This window comes from Amphibalanus amphitrite, unplaced genomic scaffold (assembly GCF_019059575.1).
Source record: "Amphibalanus amphitrite isolate SeventyFive unplaced genomic scaffold, NRLGWU_Aamphi_draft 001036F_arrow, whole genome shotgun sequence".
NCBI classification, from domain to species: Eukaryota; Metazoa; Arthropoda; class Thecostraca; order Balanomorpha; family Balanidae; genus Amphibalanus; species Amphibalanus amphitrite.
Window position 1 is genome coordinate 44,405 of NW_024882530.1, and position 23,727 is coordinate 68,131.

At 44.9% G+C, this 23,727-nt stretch overlaps 2 protein-coding genes and 1 long non-coding RNA gene across 9 annotated transcripts; 1 reads left to right on the forward strand and 2 right to left on the reverse strand.

Annotated features, from left to right (window-relative positions):
* Window positions 1-49: 49 nt before the first annotated feature.
* On the forward strand, window positions 50-1,779 carry LOC122369449 (tRNA-specific adenosine deaminase 2-like). 4 transcript variants are annotated; one of them, XR_006254402.1, is made up of 3 exons: window positions 50-79; window positions 296-471; window positions 647-1,779. XR_006254402.1 is itself a non-coding variant. In XM_043344212.1 (2 exons), the coding sequence occupies exon 2, from the start codon at window positions 828-830 to the stop codon at window positions 1,494-1,496; it is 669 nt and encodes a 222-aa protein (XP_043200147.1). In that variant the 5' UTR covers window positions 212-471; window positions 647-827; the 3' UTR covers window positions 1,497-1,779. The 4 variants fall into 4 exon arrangements, 1 of the variants encoding a protein (XP_043200147.1); XR_006254401.1 differs by having other exon boundaries at window positions 67-120; XR_006254403.1 differs by lacking the exon at window positions 50-79 and adding an exon at window positions 108-139.
* Window positions 1,780-2,181: 402 nt separating this feature from the next.
* Window positions 2,182-7,557, reverse strand: LOC122369444 (syntaxin-8-like). Of its 4 annotated transcripts, none has more exons than XR_006254398.1 (5): window positions 5,275-5,495; window positions 4,726-4,818; window positions 4,075-4,179; window positions 2,596-3,505; window positions 2,182-2,325 (listed from the first exon to the last, which is right to left on the reverse strand). XR_006254398.1 is itself a non-coding variant. In XM_043344207.1 (5 exons), exons 2-5 carry the CDS (start codon window positions 5,411-5,413, stop codon window positions 3,447-3,449), a joined length of 396 nt encoding a protein of 131 aa, XP_043200142.1. In that variant the 5' UTR covers window positions 5,414-5,495; window positions 7,540-7,557; the 3' UTR covers window positions 2,182-3,446. The 4 variants fall into 4 exon arrangements, 3 of the variants coding, with proteins under 3 accessions (XP_043200142.1, XP_043200141.1, XP_043200143.1); XM_043344207.1 differs by adding an exon at window positions 7,540-7,557 and having other exon boundaries at window positions 2,182-3,505; XM_043344206.1 differs by adding an exon at window positions 6,303-6,346 and having other exon boundaries at window positions 2,182-3,505.
* A 12,780-nt stretch (window positions 7,558-20,337) lies between these two features.
* Window positions 20,338-22,907, reverse strand: LOC122369445. Its single transcript, XR_006254399.1, has 2 exons — window positions 22,512-22,907; window positions 20,338-20,788 (listed from the first exon to the last, which is right to left on the reverse strand). It is a non-coding gene; the product is annotated as an uncharacterized LOC122369445 (long non-coding RNA).
* Between the last annotated feature and the right edge of the window lie 820 nt (window positions 22,908-23,727).

Here is a 23,727-nt window from a genome sequence, read left to right on the forward strand (position 1 = left end):
GCAATAATGATGACGTAGCTATTCAAAATTGGTGCGCATAAATATACCCACAACATACCGGTTATTGCGTGTGCATGAGGTCTCTGTCGGGAGAGATGCGTGAAATATCGGTGGAATTGTGTATGAATTGCGGAGCCTAGTCATTATCTTGTATTTTTGTCAACTATTTTCAGGATGTATTCAGTCAATACGTTTGTGTTTGTAAGAGCTTTTTATTTTAAATGATGATTTAGTATTGCTTTTACTGTGGTTTCAGTTTAAAGTGTTCTTGAAGCTCACAACCTGTTATTTTCAGCTTTGTGCTAGAAAATGGCATCTAGCATTGAATCATATGTCGGCCATACAGTGTCAGTCATCACAGCCGATGGACGAAACATTGTTGGCACACTGAAGGGCTACGACCAAACTATAAACATCATCCTGGATGAGAGTCATGAGAGGGTCTACAGCCAGAATGCTGGAGTTGAACAAGTCAGTAGCAGATCTGCAGTGTGATTTTATGTTTTTTTTTTGCCAATTCACAAATGTAATGCCAGATGTGCATGATTCACTGAAGCATGTGTGCTGTGTAATGGTTCCATAATACCTACTACTGCTCATTTCAGCCTCATTATTCATAGTAGATATACCTACCCATTTGTTTCAGGTGGTGCTTGGCTTGTACCTGATCCGTGGCGACAATGTGGTGGTCATTGGAGAAATCGATGAGGACCTTGACTCACGGGTGGACTTCCAGAATGTCCATGCTGAGCCTCTTATGTCCATTGTGAGAGGGTAGCTTGGATCAGTGAGACATTGAGACAGTGAGGATAAGTCATAAGCCTGCCATGATGAGTGATGCAGGGGACACAGCAGTGAGAGAGGACAATCATCACCAATCAACCACCAGCAACACTAAACCCAAAGCTGGTGAGAATGGTGGCAACACTTCATGCACGTCAGCCCCGTCCGCTGTTGACGCGTTCAACTTCGACCCGGCGTCGCTGACCGCTCCCGGCAACTCGCGTCCTACAAATGGCAACCATTTCATGGATATGGCGTTCGCCGCCGCGCGTGATGCCCTGACCCACCAAGAAGTACCCGTCGGGTGCGTTTTCGTCCGCGGAGGACGCCTCCTCGCTACCGGTCGCAACACTGTGAACGAGACCAAGAACGCCACTCGTCACGCGGAGCTGAACTGCGCAGACCTCGTCTACGCCCGTTGCGAGGAAGCCGGTCTCTCCCCGGACTCCCTCTGGGCGCAGATTGACGTGTTCGTAACAGTCGAACCATGCGTGATGTGCGCTGCTGCGCTAATCGAGCTTGGCGTGCGCTCGGTGACTTACGGAGCGGCCAACCAGCGATTTGGTGGATGTGGTTCAGTGGTGAACGTGCCACAGATGATGCCGTCGTCTGTGACGTTCGTGCAGGATCCTGGACGAGTGGATGAGGCGGTTGGTCTGTTGAAGGAGTTCTACAAGGGCGAGAACCCGAACGCGCCGCGACCACAGGGCTGAACGGACTTGGGAGGAGGGGATACGGGAAGGAAGAGTGGTTGGGAGGCGTGGGGAAGGGACGAGGAAAGTGAGAAGATGAGGATGAAAGAAAGGGAGGGGATGGTGGGAAGAGTGAAGCGTGTTGTTTGAAATGTGGAAGAGTTCTCACAGAAGTATGTGTCTGATCGGCACCGATACGCGTCATTCGTCGCTCGCGAGATTGGAGTTTGGTTTTAGATGGTGTCAAACGGCGTGGTTCATGTCATCAGCGATTCGTCTCAATACATTCATCCCAGTCTTGTTTTGACGGCGTTTTTTTTATCTCGCATATTACAACGCATACACCGGTGTGACAGTCGACAGATCACTGACTGGTTCTAGATCAATGCAGGTGTGAAGTGATCTGTGGTTGCATCTTATCGGTCCGTCATTCTAGCAACTGTTGCCGATAGACAATCCACGAATCCGCTGCTAGAGCAGCATATTTGACCCGGCCGAATGTCTGACTGCCTGCAGCAGATTCGCGAATATCAATCTGCTGCTCGATTGACGACCTTTATATCTTTGCCGATCATCGTCTTCTGTGTAACGGCGCGGTCATTTTTACGTGAGCAAGTAGTCGGTATTCGTTGTTTTTAAGAACAGGCCCATTCGTATTACTATCACATGGAAGAATCGGGCCGAACGCTCACATAAGAGCCTCAAAGACAAGTTCTAAAATATATTGCGATACACAGCAGCATGATGTTACACGACACAATACCGGGAAGGCCCCCTTGTTTATATGTCACAATAACCATATCGATACAAGTACAAAAATATTCACAAAGTACCCATCGACACACGATACTAGAGATGTCAATCGGATACCAACTTGTTGGTATACCGATACCAAACCGATACCAACTCGGTATTTGGTATTTCAGTCCTAATGTGTTTGGTATTTTGTTGGTATCATGGACCCTCGCTAATGCTTAAGAGGCTAAGAAATCGGTAAAAAGTTGGTATTTTCCTCATGTTTCCAAGTTGGTTTGGTTTCGGTATTTCTCCACGGTTTTGATTGGTATTTGGTTTGGTATCGGTATTTCGATTTTCCGTAACTGACATCACTACACGATACCATTACACGCATACGATTACGATCGACATTCAAGCACATTCCTTTTGGTCTATACCAGTCAGAAGCGTGTAGACTTCGTGCTCATTTGCGTTCTACAGCTCTCATTCACATACATGCCCAGGGAACACATCAATATTACCACCCGTTACAAACGATAAGAATACGTTATCTCAATGACGTCACAAGATTATCACAATGACGTCATGAAAGGACATTTCCTTTTGGCGCATACAGCACACTTCAGCCCGACCATCCATTAGCCATCAGTTACAACGTGGGTGTGGGACGAGGAGAGATCAGGTGATATGAAACGCAGCGCCAAAGTGATCAACCTTCGAACAAGTTGTTCGCTACTGAGTTTTCACAGGTTGTAGGGCCAACTAGTTTGAGACGAGGTGCATCCTTTAGCAGCACATATCGACACCTTTTTTTAAACCCCACATTTGTTCTCCGGTGAATTTCAGACAAGTTGGTTACTGGTTAGAGACCTTCAAAAAAGGTACAATCACACGATTTTTCTCAAGTTTGTCTGTCTTGGCAGATAAAGCAATACCAGAACAGGCCTACGAACACACATATTTGATCAGGATCGGACGATTAGACACTTTTAAAAGGAGATCTTTCGTGCCTCCCGGAAATTCACGGGAGAGCAGCAGATGTGGGGTTTAAAAAAAAGGTGTCGATATGTCGTTTGCATCCATTCACTGGAGCCAACAGTACCACTTAAACGCGACCAATCGTGAAATGTCACGTCCCGTCCAGCCACTGCCCACTCGACCAACTAAGTCACGTGACCTCATCAGCCACAGTCCACCTGGCCACTCAGAAGTCACGTGACCGTTGGCGGGAGGTCACCACAGGAAGATGACCACGATGGCTATCATGAGAGCGATTATGACCACCCAGTACCCTGCGGGTGGAGAGAAAAATATCAGAAACCTGAGCAGATTCAGACAGCAGCGATACAAAAGCGTCATCTCATCGAGTAAAGAACGCTGGAACCTACGAAGATTGAGATGGCGGAATTTATTACCGTTGAGCTGTGAGCAACCGGTCTAAACTCACATTCCGCGGCCCCGTTTCACGGCACGTTGCTACAGCGAGCTACGCGTATCGGTGTATTGGGTTTCGATGGAAACACAAACAATCTCGGACGCTAACGCTCCAGCATTAGAGTTTGTTGATATTTCCATGAAAACCTAATACACCGATAAGCATAGCGCGCTGTAGCGTCTTGCCGTGAAACAGGGCCTGGTCATCTCATGAAAAATTGTACATGTCAGCTACCAGCATCATGATTGATAGAATGACTCATAACAGGTTTCCGAGATTCGTCCCAAAGTAATCTCCTTTGCCCCCCCCCCCCCCCACTCTGCCGTGCAAAGGCAAAAACCATTATGTCGGGTCAGAGGCCATTTTCTCAAGTCAGAGGTCATCCTAACATAATGGGTTTTGCCTTTATATGGCAGCTGCACTCACAGCATGTGCCGGACTCTTTCCGGTCGACGCGGCGCACCTGGCGAGTCTGGTGTTCGATCCGTGCGGCTCCTCGCTCCGCCAGATCGGAGATGTCGTCAATCAGTGCTGTGGGGACGGGCCGGCGGGCGAGTTAAAAACGTGGGGAGTTACGCGTGTGGGAAACGTGGGGAGTACGCGTGAAATTTTGACACTCGACTGCTGGACGGCTGACACCTCATATTCTGAGACCTGACACGCTGGCACACGAAAGCTGACTTGACTTCCTGCCAATCGGTCACTAATCTCTGCTCAGTTCACTATCACCTGATTTTCGATCATTCATTGCTCCATCTGGTCACTACACACTCGTAGACGCAATCGTTCGATTATAATATTGTGATGTCAATCGATCTACCATCGATCCATCATTACCTTACGATCCTGACGACCACCCATCTCTCCTCGATTACTCGACGATAGGCAGACATGTTTGATCATTAAGTTAAAAACGCATTAATTGTACCACCCAACACTCACCCTCTGGATCCTTCACAGATCCACACTCGATCACTGATCAATGGAAACAAATTAACACTCATTCATGGTGTTATTAGTAACACTCATTCATGGTGTTACTAATGAACTCACCAAAAACAATCATTGATCACTCACCGCTTTGTTCCTCGATCTCCGCTCCGATGGCGCCGGCCATCTGCCTTTGTCGGGATATTACCGAGGCCAGCACGTCCAAACCCTCGTCCTGCTCTGTGGACAGACAGCGACACGTGTCACACAACCTTACACACTTACCTAATGGATAGGTAGTAGGTACAGATAGGGGGTAATCAAGCCCTCCTGTATAGCCCAAAATTAATAGATTGGTTATGCTATGCTGTGTAGTTAGGTAGTTGGAACGTTTAGGCGATTTCCACCATTGCTTCCTTGCTTAGAAAGAATGTTAAACAACTTGAATAAATGACTTTGGTTAATGGTTATAGCTATACAGCAATGCATGACAAAGCCTAATTCATGCAAACGTTAAAATGGTACTTTTATAGGATGCAAGTCTGATAGCAGCATCCCTAACCTTCCTGGATTTGCCAAGGATTTAGGATGCTTGCATACATGCTGGAGGCTCAAAGGGGAGCATAATATGATAGAAAGTGACACAATATTGTATTCACTACACAGTAAGCATACATATTTTTCACACATTCTCACCTCTGATGAGTTGCCGTTGCTGCTGCCTCAGACCCTCTGTTGATGTAGGCTGCTCCGGGACATCGTTTCCTCCCCAGTCAATGGTGCCTAGGTCCTGGAGACCCCCAGGTACCCCGACACGGCCACCTGGCACTGCCATTCTGGGTTGCAGCTCCCAATATTATGTTGGTATGGACGTTAGGTCAGTGATTACAGTAGGACAATGGCAGCTTCATCACATCCTGGAAAAAGAACAGATATATGAATTATTATTACCATCATGTTTGCATAAGTTATGCCAAATATAATTTTCTACCATTTATGTGGGAATTGTGATCTCATATTAGTGATGAACATTAATATGTTAATGTACCTACTGAACAAAATCAATAGGTGGAAAGTCTTGATCAAATAATAGCAAATTGCTAAATGCTAAACAAATATACAATGCAGCTGTGGTGGAAGCAGGGACAGTTGGTGGGGCCATTTTTAGTTTTATGGTTCAAGAGCACCCGGGGCCGGATTAGATCCCTGGTGTCAGCTAGCCCCTGCGCTGAAGACCTGGCCTGACATATGTACGGCATATGGATTTGACACCAAGAGCACTGGCCCACTGAGCGAAGCAGGGACGTATGCCTTCACAACGCAGACAGACGCAGCCTGTGAATTGGGAAGGAACCCACACAGTTACGCAACAGTGGCTTATAGCCTTATTGGGGGAGGGTAAAAATGGAATTATTAAATATACGATGCAATTAATTCCTGCATTGAAATTGAAAAAGAGCAAACCAAACTCCAAAATAAAATTCATGAAACAAAATCAAATAAAATGTGATCATGGATTATTCCCAGGACAAGTCAAGTTGAAGTGACTTCAACTTCAAATAAAATATGTTAATAGCTGAGTTAGTGTAAAAAAGTTGACAATTGCAAAATGCAAAATAGGTAAAACCTAAAAATTAAATTGCAAAGAATTAAATGTTTTTAAAAGCAGCACTGAACTCTATAATATGAAAAGCAGTAAAAGACTTTTAAAGGGACCCTCCCACCTTCAAAAAAGTTTATGAATTGGCATGAAAGTGATGGCGCTCGGTTCAGAAAGAGCTAAAACGAATATCTACCAAATTTTACCGAAAAATATTCACCGGTTTTCAAGATATTAGACTTGTACTTTTGTTTACTTTCTTGGGATCTCCGCTGTTTCTAGCGACTTTATTTTAGAAGTGCGGCGTTTGCGGCAGATGTTGCGCGCAAAGCAGCATATACCACCGCGTGCTACAAAATGTTTTAGTCAAACATTTAAAAATCGTTAGATATCTGCGCTGACGTCACACATTCAGAGGGGTATTCCTGCATATTTACGTCTGGACAACGAGTTGCGTTGGAGAGGCCGGAAATAGTGGCGATTTCAGGACCGCAAGAATGGACCGTCATTGGAATGATTCTTTTTTAAACCGTGCACTGTTTTCGGCCGGAATTTATTGGTTACTACAAAATATTTTGTAATTACGTTTCCACCAAGAATTAATGCCATCAGGGCTAAATTTTTAATACTATTGCATTTTGTCAAGAAGCATATAGTGCTGTTATATTGCAGTTTTAGCGCGTTTGTTACAAAATATAAAGCGAATAAGCGTCAGTGTAATTCATCAACAGTGCCAGAAGTTAACTTGAGGGAAAGCTATGCCAATTGCTCTTGTCCATCCACTAAAATTTATTAAATATTTTGATTTTGCTTCGTGTATTCCAAAAGGAGAGGGAACTATTTCATTTGTGCCTTCATGTCAGAATTGAAGGTGGATCATTAAATTTTCAACGCAGGTTACAAACAAGCATTTGGTCTTTCTCGTTTATAAGCAGTGGCTAAGAAAAGGTTGGTCAATCCTGAAGTTCAGTCATCGTACCTCAACTTGGCAGCAAGATCCCCCAAGGACAGAGGATATATTGTATACATGTCCTGTAAATCAAAACAAACAAGCATTTGGTCTTTCTCGTATATAAGCAGTGGCTAAGAAAAGGTTGATCAATCCTGAAGTTCAGTCATCATACCTCAACTTGGCAGCAAGATCCCCCAAGGACAGAGGATATATTGTAAACCTGTCCTGTTAATCAAAACATTTTTGTGCCTTCAAAGGCTTAAGTTATCTGTGGTGTGTTCGGAGTTAGGCTACCTATATGGCCGTTTTTGTTGTATGTTTATGTGGAGATTGAATATAACTGTGACCCTGTGCTTGTTTGTATGCTTATGGTCAAACAGGGAACAGCACATTCACATAACATACTCACCTAGCACCTAACTCATAGCTGTACCCTGCAGGATCTGTGCTTGTTCATGTCTCGAGCATTAACAAAGCACTAAAGTAGCTTAGTAGGTAATCATTTCCCACATTTTCTGAGCATCTAACATGACATACAGCAGTGCAGGGCTGCTTCAGAGAAGAAACACTTTAAATGCGCAGACTCAACACCAGCCACCCAATGAGCCAGTTCCTCAGTTGACTGTTTCCCTGGACACAGCTTGGCAATGTGAGCTAACTTTTGGCAAGTTGAAGGTTAGCAGGTAAGATTGAGTTAGGGTGAGTACCTACCTATAACTGGGTGCTACTGCCATGCAGGTCTTGGGTAGGCTGCAAATATGTGTGATGATTGACATTGAGGTTAGGTCAGCTGTCAGGTTAGTCAGGTTCAGGTATGGTATGCTCATTGCTCAGGTCACATTTTTATGGACATTTGGCAAATACAATCTGATCTAAGCTAACCCGACTAAACATACACAACTACTGACTATTGGAACTGAGCACCTACCTACTTGTGCCTACATCTCATACCATGTCAAAGTAGAGTTCCTTGGTGGAAGATTACCCTCAGTACTTTTTATCCCAGCCCTGTGAAGAAAACTAATACTTCTAAGCTCTGAGTCACTGCTGGCCATCCACAGGAAAAACGCTGAGACTGAGAGCTTTGCCATTGTATGTATATTGGACCAATAATGACTATCACGAATGACTATGAACACATAATATAATCACATTGTTGCATGGATTGTCACATTGACAATTTTACTACAATCCTTTTTTCAAGAAATACAGTGATGATGATTAACATCAAAATCAACATAAAGTGGATTTAGTGATCCAAGCTTTCTCCTCCAGTAGCAATGGAATGATCGCATGTTTCATTTGCCAGACACCGAGTACCTGATGCACATTACAATCTGCATAGCATCTTAGCATAGTAAAACTGCCTGCAAGTCCATTCATTCTAGATTTTAACTTGATAGTTAGCACTAATTTATCTTGCTGTTGTAAGTTATCATTCAATATTCATACCAATACATCAATATGCGCTCATCAGTCAACATTTTCTGGCACAGGGGTCGGCAAATGGTGGGGCATGCCCCCTTTGGGGGTAATGGAGCCCTTTCGGTGGGGGTAATGAGGGATTCTGAGAAAGCCTATCTTTTTAGAGTTTGTAGCTCCAATGATGGAGCCATCGTGACTGTTGCATCCCAGGGTTCAAAGATTAGCCCAGGCCAAAGGCACAGCAGTCAGCACACATTGATTAGATACCAATTTTCACGTACCTGCTCGCCTCACCATCTCACCCCTCCGTACAGTCGTACAAAAGCAGCTGCAACTTTTGACCGTCGCCCGTCTGTTGGCGTTTCAACAGCCGCTAACGTAAGGGGGAGGAGTCGATCGGACCCCCGCGGCCTCTCGAACTCTGATATGGAGCTGTGCATAAAAAAGACGAGCGTGCTACCCATGACAATAGGAAGCCGCTGCTGCTCATTTTTAAGGTCCTTGGTCATTCCGTCTCATTCAAGAGGGCAATGACAAGTGTCGAGAAAATCGGGACCCGCTATAACTCCTTAAAGTGAGCGTTTATGTCTCAAGATGATCTCCAGAAAAAGCTCATAAGCCAACGGTCATTATGGGTCCAGAGGCCAGTTTTATCAACAGAAAAATAGCCGCCTGCCGGAATTTTTGCCTAAAAATCGTTTCACATATGGAGCGTAAACGGTATGGAGCGTAAACATATGGAGCGTAAACAGCCCTATCCGCCTACGAGCCCATCGCGTTTACGCTCCGTATGTGAAGCGGTCTTGAGGCAAAAATTACGGCAGGCGGTTATTTTTCTGTTAGTAAAACTGGTCTCAGGTCATGATATTTTCCGGGCTGGTAAAAAAAATATGATGGGCTCGAGGGTACAATTTGGTCGTGATCCAATGCCTTTTACGTGAGCTTTTAACGAAAAACCACCCGCCGCCCCTATACGTACAAGGGTTAAATGGGATATAGCATAGGCGGCGGAACGGGGAGGGCACCGGGGCACCGTGCACCCTTTGATTTTTGCATTTTAACATTAGCCCTATGGGCGTTGCATGGAAAGAATGGGACCAAAAGTCAGCAGTGCCCCCCCCCTCCCCCTTAATTGAAGGTGTTCCGCCGCTACTGGGATATAGGCATTAAATGTTTTGTGGAGGAAGTGTCATGTTTTAAACTTGATGCATTGGAAATGCACAAATACCCAAAGAGTTCCAGGACGGTATATAATTTCAGTAAACTTGGTTGTGTCAGCAATGGGGTCTGGTAGGTGGGGGTAATGGCCCTGCCTGGCGCCCAAAAAGGGGGCACCAGTGCTGCCAGATGGGGAAGGCTGTAATCCTCCAGATCAGTTACAGAAATCCTCCAGATTCCTCCAAATCCTATTGATAGATATAGAAAGGCGGTCTTGGACGCTGCGGGGGGCTATACCCCCAAAAAAAGTTTCACCAAATTCTAAAAACTCATCGGATTTTGAATCCTTTCGCACTGCTGTGCAGTTTAAAAGATACTTTTTCTCAAAAAAGTTGTTTAGTTTTCGTTTTATCTTAAAAAAAAAACGAAAATTTTCGTCGAGTTCGGGCGCTGCAAGGGTACCGGGGCATTTGCCCCAAATGTCCCCCTTAGATCCGCCAGTAGTATGGTACCCTCGTAGATATAGCTACAGACTGAGACATTCTGCAGTCTCACGGTGATAAAGGACGTGACTATCCTAACGGGTAGGGTGACGCTGAGCAGGAAAATGCCTTTTTAGTCTTGAATGTGTTATATTTTTCCATGAAATTGAATATAATAATCGGGCGACAAATCCTCCAGATTTTCCTCCAGAATCAAAAATCCTCCAAAAGCGAAATTTGTCCGCAAATAGAGTTCAAAATCCTCCAGATTTGCGGAAATCCTCCAAATCTGGCAGCACTGGGCACGACCCCGAATGACCTGCCGACCACTGTTCTGGCATGATCCTGCTCAGCGTGCTCTCAGTATTGCTCCAAGGTCTGCAATACTATAGCTTGTTTTTGGACAATAAGCTCTTTTAATTTTACTTTTTCTTGCTGATATATGAGCCCGATCAACTTGCGTTTATCAACCAAAATTTCATAACTTGTTCAACTTGATATTGATATTGCTCAGCAGTCAAGACCTCTGTCAGCCTCCTGGATACTTCAGATTGTTTTCAGTCAACATGCTTCTTAAATATGATATAAGTCAATCTTAAGGGATTCAAAACATCCAACAAAACGACGTACAAGAGCAAGAAAACCACCAGATAAACTAAAAAATGGCCTTGGAACAGAGCCAAGTGGTGCTCCGTTTGTTTGTTTACAATGATTGTAGTGCTGATGAATTTTTAGGACTCTGAAAGTCGGCTTATAAAAAATGAAACGTTTTTACAAAAGTTGTAAGGCAAGTAATATTTATTACGGAGCGAGCGAAGCGAGCGGAGTCTTACGTAGAATAACGGAAATTTCTGAGTATGAGCGGCCGGCCGGCCGGCCGGCCGGCCGTGCGGACGCTTTTGCGAGGCTTATATCTCAGCAACCACTTGACCGATTTACATGCGGTAATTTTTGTAGGGTAGCTTCATTCCTTCTACCAAGTATTGGACTATTCCCGATGCATGTGGGTGACCCCTTATGCACGTGCCACGTGCAAAACGAAGAGGTGTCACTTTTGTAATTGTTGCAATATTTCGGTAACTACTTGGCCGATTGCGCTGAAAGTTGGCATGTAGGTAGGCACCCACTAGGCACTGCATATCCATGTGCCAGAGTTGGGGTGCCGCTGCACGTGCGCACGTGCAGGGGTCGTTTCCAGATCTCGAGAACGGCTCGACCGATTGCGCTCAAATTTGGTACACAGTTAGGGACCGGTTACTAGGGTGCCGTGCACAAGTCAGTTGGGACCCATTTTGCACGTGCGCACGTGCAGGGTGCCGCTTCCAGATCTCGAGAACGGCTGGGCCGATTGTGCCCAAATTTGGCACATCGCTAGAGACCAGTCAGTAGGGTGCCCTGCACAAGTCAGTTGGAGGTACCCCCTCGAAATTTCGCACGTGCAAGACTCACCCCCTCGCTCGCTCCGTTAGTCGCCCCAAAAGGCGCTATACTGGTGTGAAAGAACTAAAATATTCAAAAGCCAAACACTATGAAATACATGAATCGGAACGAAAAAGTAACCCAAAAATCCAGCCTAATCACCGGCTCCTAAAACTGCAACACAATCAGCACTTTTCCCCGCAACTCGTTGTCCAGACGTAAATATGCGGTATTCCTATGCATTAGCCCCTCTGAATCAAAATGCTGCAATTTTGAAATTCAATATTTCCGATTTAAGGCATTTCTCGATGTTGTGAGTGCCGAAACCGGTAATTGTGAGCCAGGGACCCCATTTTGGCTATCTCAACTCAAATCTAATGTTAAGGTGGGAGGGTCCCTTTAACGCGCCAACTATGGCGCGTCCGTCACAAAACATATCTGGCTCGGTTAAAAAGCTGCTTAAAGGAAATAGTTCACTTTCACGAAATTATTTTTTTGCAACGGATTTATGACTTTTTATGTTCAAAATAATCAGTAAAGAAAATAAAACCTTTTTATAACAAAATATTATTTTCTATATTTTGATATAGGGAGAACTTTTCAGTTTCTGTAAGGCACACGCGATCCAGTATGAAAAGAGCATGGGTCCCGAAAATTCTTCAGAAACAGAGAAATTATCGCAGCCACCGGCATTTGGGCGATCTGCTCGATCTGATAATATGCTGATAATGTTCCCCTGAATGTCCTAATTGATCAGTACGAGAATTTCTCTCGAGTTCTCGTAGATAATTTCTCTAGTTTCTGAAGAATTTTCGGGACCCATGCTCTTTTCATACTGGATGGAAATATATGCAAGGCACACATCCTCAACGCAAGACACCTTTTTCGGGACGAGAAATAGAATATCTTTGCCTAGGGTGATCGTTGGGCTGTAAAAGCTCCTGATTTATGCTCGTCTCAGCCCAAGCTACGGAACTGCTATTCCAGTTCAAAACCCATGTTAAAAAGTGAACTATTTCCTTTAATCGAAAAGTCGCTCAAGTCGCCACTGCCATTTGACAAGCTGTATTCGACCCCTATCAGTCTTTCGGAATATAACTAATGATCAATGATCATGCTGATGCGACCTCCAAAGACTTGACAGGTCAACGGAATTTTAACATTCAGCTTAAATTACGCTAGTGTTTGTTGAAGTGCATATTTACGTCTGGACAACGAGTTGCGGGGAAAAGTGCTGATTGTGTTGCAGTTTTAGGAGCCGGTGATTAGGCTGGATTTTTGGGTTACTTTTTCGTTCCGATTCATGTATTTCATAGTGTTTGGCTTTTGAATATTTTAGTTCTTTCAGATAAATATTACTTGCCTTACAACTTCTGTAAAAACGTTTCATTTTTTATAAGCCGACGTTCAGAGTCCTAAAAATACATCAGCACTACAATCATTGTAAACAAACAAATGGAGCACCACTTGGCTCTGTTCCAAGGCCATTTTTTAGTTTATCTGGTGGTTTTCTTGCTCTTGTACGTCGTTTTGTTGGATGTTTTGAATCCTCATATCATATTTAAGAAGCATGTTGACTGAAAACAATCTGAAGTATCCAGGAGGCTGACAGAGGTCCTGACTACTGAGCAATATCAATATCAAGTTGAACAAGTTATGAAATTTTGGTTGATAAACGCAAGTTGATCGGGCTCATATATCAGCAAGAAAAAGTAAAATTAAAAGAGCTTATTGTCCAAAAACAAGCTATAATATTGCAGACCTTGGAGCAATACTGAAGAGCACTCTGAGCAGGATCATGCCTGAAAATGTTTACTGATGAGCGCATATTGATGTATTGGTATGAATATTGAATGATAACTTACAACAGCAAGATAAATTAGTGCGAACTATCAAGTTAAAATCTAGAATGAATGGACTTGGGCAGTTTTACTATGCTTAGAAGCTATGCAGATTGTAATGTGCATCAGGTACTCAGTGTCTGGCGAATGAAACATGTGATCATTCCATTGCTATTGGAGGAGAAAGCTTGGATCACTAAATCCACTTTATGTTGATTTTGATGTTAATCACCATCACTGTATTTCTTGAAAAAAGGATTGTAGTAAAATTGTCAATGTGACAATCCATGCAATGATGTGATCATATTATGTGTTCATAGTCATTTGTGATAGTCATTATTGGTCCAATATACAATGGCAAAACTCCCAGTCTCAGCGTTTCTTCCTGTGGATGGCCAGCAGTGACTCAGAGCTTAGAAGTATTAGTTTTCTTCACAGGGCTGGGATAAAAAGTACTGAGGGTAATCTTCCACCAAGGAACTCTACTTTGGCATGGTATGAGATGTAGGCACAAGTAGGTAGGTGCTCAGTTCCTATAGTCAGTAGTTGTGTATGTTTAGTCGGGTTAGCTTAGATCAGATTGTTAGTTTTTTAATTTGCCAAATGTCCATAAAAATGTGACCTGAGCAATGAACATACCTGAACCTGACTAACCTGACAGATGACTTAACCTCAATCATCACACATATTTGCAGCCTACCCAAGACCTGCATGGCAGTAGCACCCAGTTATGGGTAGGTACTCACCCTAACTCAATCTTACCTGCTAACCTTCAACTTGCCAAAAGTTAGCTCACATTGCCAAGCTGTGTCCAGGGAAACAGTCAACTGAGGAACTGGCTCATTGGGTGGCTGGTGTGAGTCTGTGCATTTAAAGTGTTTCTTCTCTGAAGCTGCTCTGCACTGCTGTATGTCATGTTAGATGCTCAGAAAATGTGGGAAATGATTACTAAGCTACTTTAGTGCTTTGTTAATGCTCGAGACATGAACAAGTACAGATCCTGCAGGGTACAGCTATGAGTTAGGTGCTAGGTGAGTATGTTATGTGAATGTGCTGTTCCCTGTCTGACCGTAAGTATACAAACAAGCACATGCAGGGCCTCCTCTAAGGATTTTTCACTGGGTGGGCAGAATTTTCGCTACTCCCCTGCCCAAGGGCGAATCCAGCCACTATTTTGAGGTTCAACCAATTTCAAAACCTGTTACCGCGGGGGGGGGGGGGCGGGGGTGAGGCGAAATAAGCAGTGCCGTTATTGGAAATAAGATGATAGTTTGCAAAGTTAACTTTTGTCGTATGTTTTATGGTTAGCGATGCTCGAGCGATTCGTTCCAGAGTTACATGTACAGCCCTCCGCAAACTGCGTGGTAGGTAGGTATTCTTATTCGGTATTCTTGCTATTTTGACAATGTACCAGTTTTTGTGACCTTGTGACCTGGCCTCGGGTCACTAGAACCTAAAACTCCAAGGCCAAGTGACAAACAGATGCTCCAAGTCGTGTCTTAACCCTCGCATGTGTGCGGCGTTTGCCAGCTTCTAATGTGTAGGGGGGGGGGTCGGTTGGACCCCCCCCCCCTTGCCGTTTGGCCCCTGATCAAGCTAGAGCTTCGCGGAAAAAAACGAGCGTGTTGCCCGTGACGAGAGGAAGCCGATGATACCTAATTTTAAGGTCCTAAGTCATTGGTTGACCTTCCAGGTCAGGTCAATGACCCAAAGTCGGGAAAATCGGGACCTATTAGAAAGTCGTAAAGTGTGGCTGCTAAGGGGTTTTTCGGGGTGCTGATCACGAATATCGTGTTAGTTTTGATCACAGATGATGTCTTTAAGCATTTAGACCAGGTCGGGTCAGGTCAGGTCAGGTCAACCAGTAGGGGTTGTGACGGGTGTTCGTAGTACCTGTCAACCGCCTCTGACAGCTTCGTAACATGTTACGAAGGCACCAAAACTACTTCGTAAATGTTCAAATGGTTGCTAAATTGGAATTCAGCTCCACAAACTAGCCTAGAAACATGTAAAACTCGAAAAAGTGAACCGAGGTCACCCGAGGTCACCAAAGGTCAATGACCTGACCTGACCTTCAGGTGACCTTGACACCCACCCTAATGCATGGGAGCAACATCAAATCATATGTTTGAACGTTTGAAACCACGAAAAGCTTGCAAACGCGCGGCTAATGCGAGCCGACATACGCGGAATCGCGATTCCGGCCAAACATGGTCTCGGAAAAGAGGTCACAGGTCAAAGGTCATTTGGGTCAGGGTCATGAAATTTTCAGGGTAGGTGTAAAATTGATCAATGCGAGGGTACTGAAAGTTTCATTGCGATCGGCCGCTTTTTACGCGAGTTATTCGCGAAAAACCATGGGGGGTCCATCCGACCCCCCTACACATGCGAGGGTTAAATTTGGTAGCGCTACGTGCTATAGAACTCACGCTATCAACGAAAAACTCTGGCATTCGGTTGCCGCTAAACTACATAGTCCAATTTTCCCCTGACCTTGTACGGGGTTTGGGACCTGGTGACCTGACCTGAAAAGACTAGAGACCTGAAATTTTTAGGACAAGTGCCAAAAGGTTGCCCCAGAGGCCCAGAGGGTATGCTAAATTTGAGCGCCGCCGTTTTTACGTTATTTGTGAAAAACCTTAGGGGGGTGCATCAACCCCCCTCACCGGGCGAGGGCTAACTAACATAATACATTGTAGTAAAGGCTACCCGAACCGGTAATAATTCTTGCTTATTTGTTTAGCTCAGCCGTATTTAGGGATTTAGCTGGCTTTGTCCATGAATAACAATATCGGCAGGGGCGTAGCCAAGGGGGAGGGGCCACGGGGGCAATGGCCCCCTCCCTTGAGCGCAAAACGCGCCATGGGGGAGCCCCTCAGGCCCCGGGATATTTTTTTTCAAACACTGGATAAAACGTCTTTTACTCGGAAGAAAATTGATATCGAAGTTTCATTTCTGTGGCCCTCTGATGACCCAATGGGCCCCTGCACTCATCCGATGACCCCCGGTTTCCTGGGGCCCCTGGTCGCCTAGAGGGCCCCGGTCGCTTGGGGGCTAGTCGCCTGGGGGCCTGGTCGCCTGGCCCCTGCCCCCTGGTCGCCTGGAAGAACGCTTGTCACCTGCAGTGGCATAGCCAAGGAGGGGGCCAAAGGGACCATGCCCCCCCCTGGAAGCCAGGGGTCCTTATTCTATAGGGGCCCTGGCTGACACAGTGGGCCCTTGGTGACGCAAAGGCCCCTGCAGCAGATCCTTTGACACAGCTGAGTAGTTATACTTTGGCCAAGAGAGCCCCAATTTTAGAGCCTTGGGGCCCTATTGAAACCAGGGGGCCAGTTGGATGGGATGGGTCCAACTTGGGTCCAACGGTGTGTAAACAGAATCAATGCGTTCCGACTGTTGGTCTGACCCTATATCGGTTTGAGGGAGCTCGGATCGGATCCATTGTCGATCTGAGGGGCCCCTATCGGTTTGAGGAGGCACTCAAATGACCTGAACGGGTCCTTAGTTTGTCTGAGAGAGCCCTCCGTCGGCATGACTGGGCATCTGCAAGTGCAAGGAGGGCTTTTGTCGGTCTTAGTGGCCCTTAGGCGGCTTATATGACCCTCAGACGGCTTACGAGGCTCTCATGCGCTGTAGGGGCCTGTGACGGTCTGAAGAACCCTTATCCGACCTACGGGCCCTCAGACCGCCCTCAAAACCGACTGGCGACTCTATGAAGCTATTCGTGGGCCTATCTAACAGGGCCCATGGACTGCTTACCCCCTCAGTTCTAATATTTTTTGTTAATAAATATTTTTCTATTTATTTGGGCCCCCTCCAAAAAAAATATTGGATCCAACCAGATGGCTTTTTGGATTTTTAGGGGGTTATTTTGGGCCCCTGTGCGTTTGGCCCCCTCCTTGAGGAAATTCTGACTACGCCCCTGAATATCGGGCAACCAGAAAACTTTTTTTTTTGACCTTCAAACAGCCTCCAGTTTGCTTAAGACCAGAAAGGTAGTACCGGACGTCCGGCCGGACCAGAATTTTTGCATTTGCTTCTCACTTCTGGGTGGGCAAATCGACGCCACTGGGTGGGCAATTGTGGTGACTGGGTGGGCATTTGCCCACCCAGTGGGTATGTTAGAGGAGGCCCTGAGCACATGGTCACAGTTATATTCAATCTCCACATAAACATACAACAAAAACGGCCATATAGCCTAACTCCGAACACACCACAGATAACTTAAGCCTTTGAAGGCACAAAAATGTTTTGATTAACAGGACAGGTTTACAATATATCCTCTGTCCTTGGGGGATCTTGCTGCCAAGTTGAGGTATGGTGACTGAACTTCAGGATTGATCAACCTTTTCTTAGCTACTACTTATATACGAGAAAGACCAAATGCTTGTTTGTTTTGATTTACAGGACATGTATACAATATATCCTCTGTCCTTGGGGGATCTTGCTGCCAAGTTGAGGTACGATGACTGCCTTGCGATGACTGAACTTCAGGATTGATCAACCTTTTCTTAGCCACTGCTTATAAACGAGAAAGACCAAATGCTTGTTTGTAAACTGCGTTGAAAATTTAATGATCCACCTTCAATTCTGACATGAAGGCACAAATGAAATAGTTCCCTCTCCTTTTGGAATACACAAAGCAAAATATTTAATAAATTTTAGTGGACGGACAAGAGCAATTAGCATAATAGCTTTCCCTCAAGTTAACTTCTGGCACTGTTGATGAATTACACTGACGCTTATTCGCTTCATATTTTGTAACAAACGCGCTTAAACTGCAATATAACAGCACTATATGCTTCTTGACAATATGCAATAGTATTAAAAATTTAGCCCTGATGGCATTCATTCTTGGTGGAAACGTAATTACAAAATATTTTGTAGTAACTATTAAATTCCGGCCGAAAACAGTGCACGGTTTAAAAAAGAATCATTTCAATGACGGTCCATTCTTGCGGTCCTGAAATCGCCACTATTTCCGGCCTCTCCAACGCAACTCGTTGTCCAGACGTAAATATGCTGTTGAAGTAGGGGATAGCGAAGGGCTTGCAGTGGAATAGTCCTGTCCCCGAATTAACGGAACAATGCTACGAAATTAGGATAACTGTTTTTAACATTTGTTTGAGCACATAAGGGGCCTCTTATACAAAAGGTATACGGTATATTTGCCACTTATTTCATGTTTCATAAATGACTCAACAGGCATCAACTACTTTACAGCTAAACTAACCGCAAGCAATTAACATGTCACCATATTCTCAGGTCGGAAGGTGAGCATGGATAACGATTTAGAGGCAGTGGTAGATTGACGCAAGCCGCAAGGCATGGGCACATCAGGAATTCAGGAGGAGGCCCTACGACTCCGTTTCGCCAAGCACGTGGACGTACTGACTCCACATACTCGCCAACTGCCACCACTGGTCAGTGGTCCCCGGCGCCACGGTGCTTCTCCAGAACCAGTCTGGCCCACACGGCAAACGATGGGGCCGCACCGGCGTGGTGGTGGAAACGATGCCGCGTGACCAATATCTCGTCACGGTGCACGTGTCCGGCCGCATCATCTTGCGCAACCGGCAGAACTTGCGGCACATACAAGCCCTGCATCGCCCTCCACCTGCAGTGCCACGCCTCTCCCTGCTTCTAAGCTGAGCCCCCATCTCTGACCGCCGCACCTCATGAGGCACCGCCCACCGGCAACCCTTTTCATGCACGCCCCAGGCACATCTCCGGAACTGGCGGCACCGCACGAGGATCAGGGGCTGAGACGCTGTGCGATGCACTTGGGCCGCGCCGACCGGTCCGCCAGGGCCCCTCGTCCCTGAGACCGCCAGTCGTCGACCTCCGCAGACGAATATTCACCAAACGTCCTGCCCAGTCTTCCGTTGGTACGCTGGCGAGCCTGTAGAGTGTAGAATCCCCGAGGACCGACCGCCTCAGGCAGAGCTTCGTCTCCTATAACGTTCCTAAGTGCCCGAAGCGTGTGTACGGGCCGCCGAGCAACCTCGCTGAATACGGGTGCGACCTGCCGCCCTGATACTTAGGTGACCTGCCGACCTGTTAGTGCACGACGGATCGACATTGTTCCAATTCCGCGCCCACCTTCGCACGCTGTGTGAATGCTGGTTCACGTATGCCACGTGCGTATGTGTATTTGCACAATTGTTCCACTGCCGTCAGTGTTGAGTTTTAAAGTTGAAAGCTGGGAGGGGGCGGGGGAGGGGTGTAGGGGGATACACATGTGTAACTCTTGTGTTCTGCCATCCTTGTGCTCTGATACTGTCCTGACACCCTTTCTTTTCTACACTGAGGCCTGAGCGCTATTGCATAAAACTTACGACACCGGATATTTTACGAATTGTCTTAGAATCGTACTTATTCTACGCCAATCTGTTTCACAAAGGTCTTGAAAATAGTACGGAGAGCAAGGAATTTACTCCAGCACGTGACGTAACTTTTGGGGGTTTCTGTTGCATATAAGTTAAGATTTAAGAAAAAGTAGTTCACCGAAACGCGCAGAAAATGTCGCAGATGCGCCAAATGTGTAAAAATCGTAAAATATTCTACGGAGGGGGTGGGCTTCTTAGATTTTAGCCGAAAGTCGGCTATTGCAGCTGTTTGACGCCGAATTCCAACTTTTTGAGTCCTTATACAGTTATGAATGCATATGAAGGTAACTCCTTAACACACTGATGCTTTCTTATCCTCGAACAATTTATAGAAAGACTGCAACCGCACCTCTCATCATTTCTCAACCAATGCGATAGCATGATATAAGCATAGTCGTACCCGACAATTGTACTACAACGGTGGTGACTGACGTTAGACCACGCTCGTAGCTCGTTTGAGGAACTGCAGACGCATTAGTCATCAAACATATCAGCCGTGTCGATGTTTATTTCTGGTTCCCACATTCCGTTGACGATTTTAGTGAACATCCAAACACACTCGCCTCAGATTCTAGCACGTATGTACCATACGTATTCAGAGAACGTCTGTGCACCAATACGGCCGCGATTCAAGTTGAGCTAGAGACCCACGTAAACTTGACATGTCACTGTAATCGTAACACGAAGAGCGCTTTTTAAAAAAAGGGAACAAATGATGCTGAGCTTGCACAGCCTCACTTTTCCCGAGTGCGCCAACACCGGGATAAGAAGCTGCTGATAGGACGATTTCAACGAAGGTAGTGACTCTTGGCGTAGCAGCCGCCATCTATCGGCGATTTATCAGAGCCCTCTGTCGGCTGAACCCAGCGGGATTCTTCAACCTTCATGTAGAACAGCCGAATGCCGTGGTCAGAAGACTCCTCCACGAAGTCGGATAGAAATTCCTGAAACAGAAATAAAGATGTTGGTAAGTATCAGAAAGACTAGAACGAATGGATTGAGAGGAGATCATTTTCGAAGGCAAAGTGGCTGACAGAGAGCATGAAATAGGAGAGAGGACTGAGGGAATCAGGAAAGAGGCGATACATATAGACAGAACAGGGGCGGAAAAAGTAAATCGAGCGAATAATGAACTTTTTATGACACCATGTATCTCCTCGCTCTCAGCCTTCTTTGAATGCAAGCATAAAGGTCTGTGACTGTGCCCTGCTATACTGGTAAAGTTGACTTTTTAAAGCCAGTTTTAGCCAGTGCATTTAATTAAATTTAATTAGCCAATTTTAGCCAGTGCCATTTAATTAAATTTAATTAGCCATGTCATTTAATTAAAGCCTGTGAATTGAAAGTAATCAGCAATTCACTGGCAGATTCAGAATAGTCCAGTAGGTATCTAGATGCTATGCTGATATGCCCTTAATGCTTACCTACGTTTGAAACTGAAAAATATCACGCAAGCCCACAGACGAATAGGTAGGCATTCATCTTGCAATACCTAGCTTAAATGCATTCTGTTTTGTGCCTACTAATTCAACGCGCGAAAGCCAGTGGCGGCGCTTGGGTTAGAATTCAGGTGAGGCACTCGTATATGGACTTATAACTTTAGTAGGTACAACAATACCCGCGGAATATATTCCTACTACTTTTGTATAGCAATAAAATATACATGACACCTTGGCCCACTTTACGTGACGATATGTCTTGCAATGATTGGGGCATTGTGCATTGCTTACCGATGGAATTACTGATTGTCGTAACCGCGCCAAAAACGTACTCGATCTAAGTGAGCTGCCGATGTGCCATATCAAAAACGCCTAGGTTTTTAGTCTTTAGGCTGTGAGGCACTGTTTCACAGCCCAAGTTTTTCCAACGGAGGTCGCTGCTCCCTTTGGCACTTTCAACATTTTTTAAGAAAAAAAAAGTAAGGCATAATAAGACAAATCCCTTAACTATTTAATATAAAATTATTTTTTCATTTCTAGCACGGTAAGACCTTACCAAAAATACTGAACATAATCTACAGTTTCATATTTAAAATCACAATAAATCGATCTTGGCTATTTTCGGCAAGGCTGTGCCTCACTTGATTCTCCCATACAAAAGCATTAGGCCACCAAATTGGCAACTATTATGTAGCATGGTAAGCATCCAAGGTAGCAGCATTGCTGTGCCGATTCATGGAAGCTATATGGCCTAAGCCATGAATGAAATTAAGGAAGCAACACCCAATAAAAGCTTTTTTACCCAAAAGCTGGTGAGGCACTGCCTCAAGTGCCTCAATGGAAGAACCGCCACTGGCGAAAGCATGTTGCTTGCAAATATATAATTAAACGTAATTTTGTGGATATTTAAATGATTTTAATGAGAAGACACCTGACACCATATCAATATGATATGGCATTTCAACATACCTAATTGTAGATAATGGTGAAGAAAAAAGCGACAGAACATTGGAATGTTGCGAGTAATTGAGGGCTGAGGCTAATAAACACGATGCCAAATTCAAAATACACCAAAAGAAAATATAGATCAGGAATTGTAGCGGCATTAGCTTTAACCATTAACTATTGAAAAAGCTCACGATTGGTCTGAAAGGGCTGAGCAGTGAGCAGTGTGCTGCCAATGAACCGACAATTGTTCACTAACCATTCGCTATAATAGAAAACTTACTTGTTAGTCTGGGCCCTGGTTATCTTAATTCTTCATTTTCAGCCACCAAATGATGATCTTGTTCGATCTTGCAAGCCAAGCTGGACACTTGTCTTGAAATTCTTCTTTGGAATGTTGTTTACTTTCGTGTCCTACCTAGCAACCACCGGACGGCGAGTGTACAAATCTCAGCTTACTTAATTGGCGAAAGGTGGCAGTAGCAGCTACAGCACTGTTCTAGACGGATACAGTGCACTCAGTTCTATGCAAATTTATGTAGAATATCGACTGAAACCCATAGTGAGGGCAAATTATCTATGATCTTAGAATATCCCACACTCCCAAGATGCCACGATCGATGTTGTTTACCAAGCCGACCGCCGCTTGATGTGGGAGGGCGCATGAATATTGAAAAGTACGAAAGGTTTTCTAAAGCCGCTATCAATTCAAGGTGATTTGAACCACTTATCCAGACAACGTGATTCACACATTTCAGTACACTGGAACTTTAATCGCTTTCATTATTGTCACCATTCTTCTGCATTTCGTGCTGAGATCCGGCACTATTTTCATTCATGTATGACGTCATACCTAGATTTTCCAAATATTTACGAAGTAGGTCACGGCCTTTATGCAACAGGTTTTACGGTGTTTCGTAGAGTATGGCCGTTTCGTAAAAAAGTTAAGATCTACTCCGGTGGCGTAAATCTTATGTTTATGCAATAGCGCTCAGATCATTCGTTACCAATAATAATACATAAGTGAAAAAACGAAGGTCTTTGGTCACACATTACAACAATCATTAGTCGCATTTCAAGTTGTGTAACGCTTTTGAAATGCTATCCAGTCTCCTGCACCAGAGAAGCTCTCGATAAATCACTGTATAGTGTATTAAAAGGCACAGCTCAACGATCATGGAACATCCTTTGGGAGCCTCACCCTTGAACTGCCTCCAATGAAGTTTAGTAGGTACAGCCCACCGCTAAAGTAATGTAGGGTTTTACCAATCTCAACGGTTGGCTTTGACTGGCGATTGTTTAATGCGGAGTGATCGAAAAGAAGATGTCAATAGCTAAAGTTGCAGCTGCAAGGGTGACGATACATATAAGCTACATTCAAAGTTTCATTGTAGTCTGGCTAATCGTTCCTAAGCTTCAGAAGCAGAACATACCCATGACTGAAACCCCACATTACTTCTGCTGTGGACTGTACCTAAGCGCCGAATAAAAGACTATAC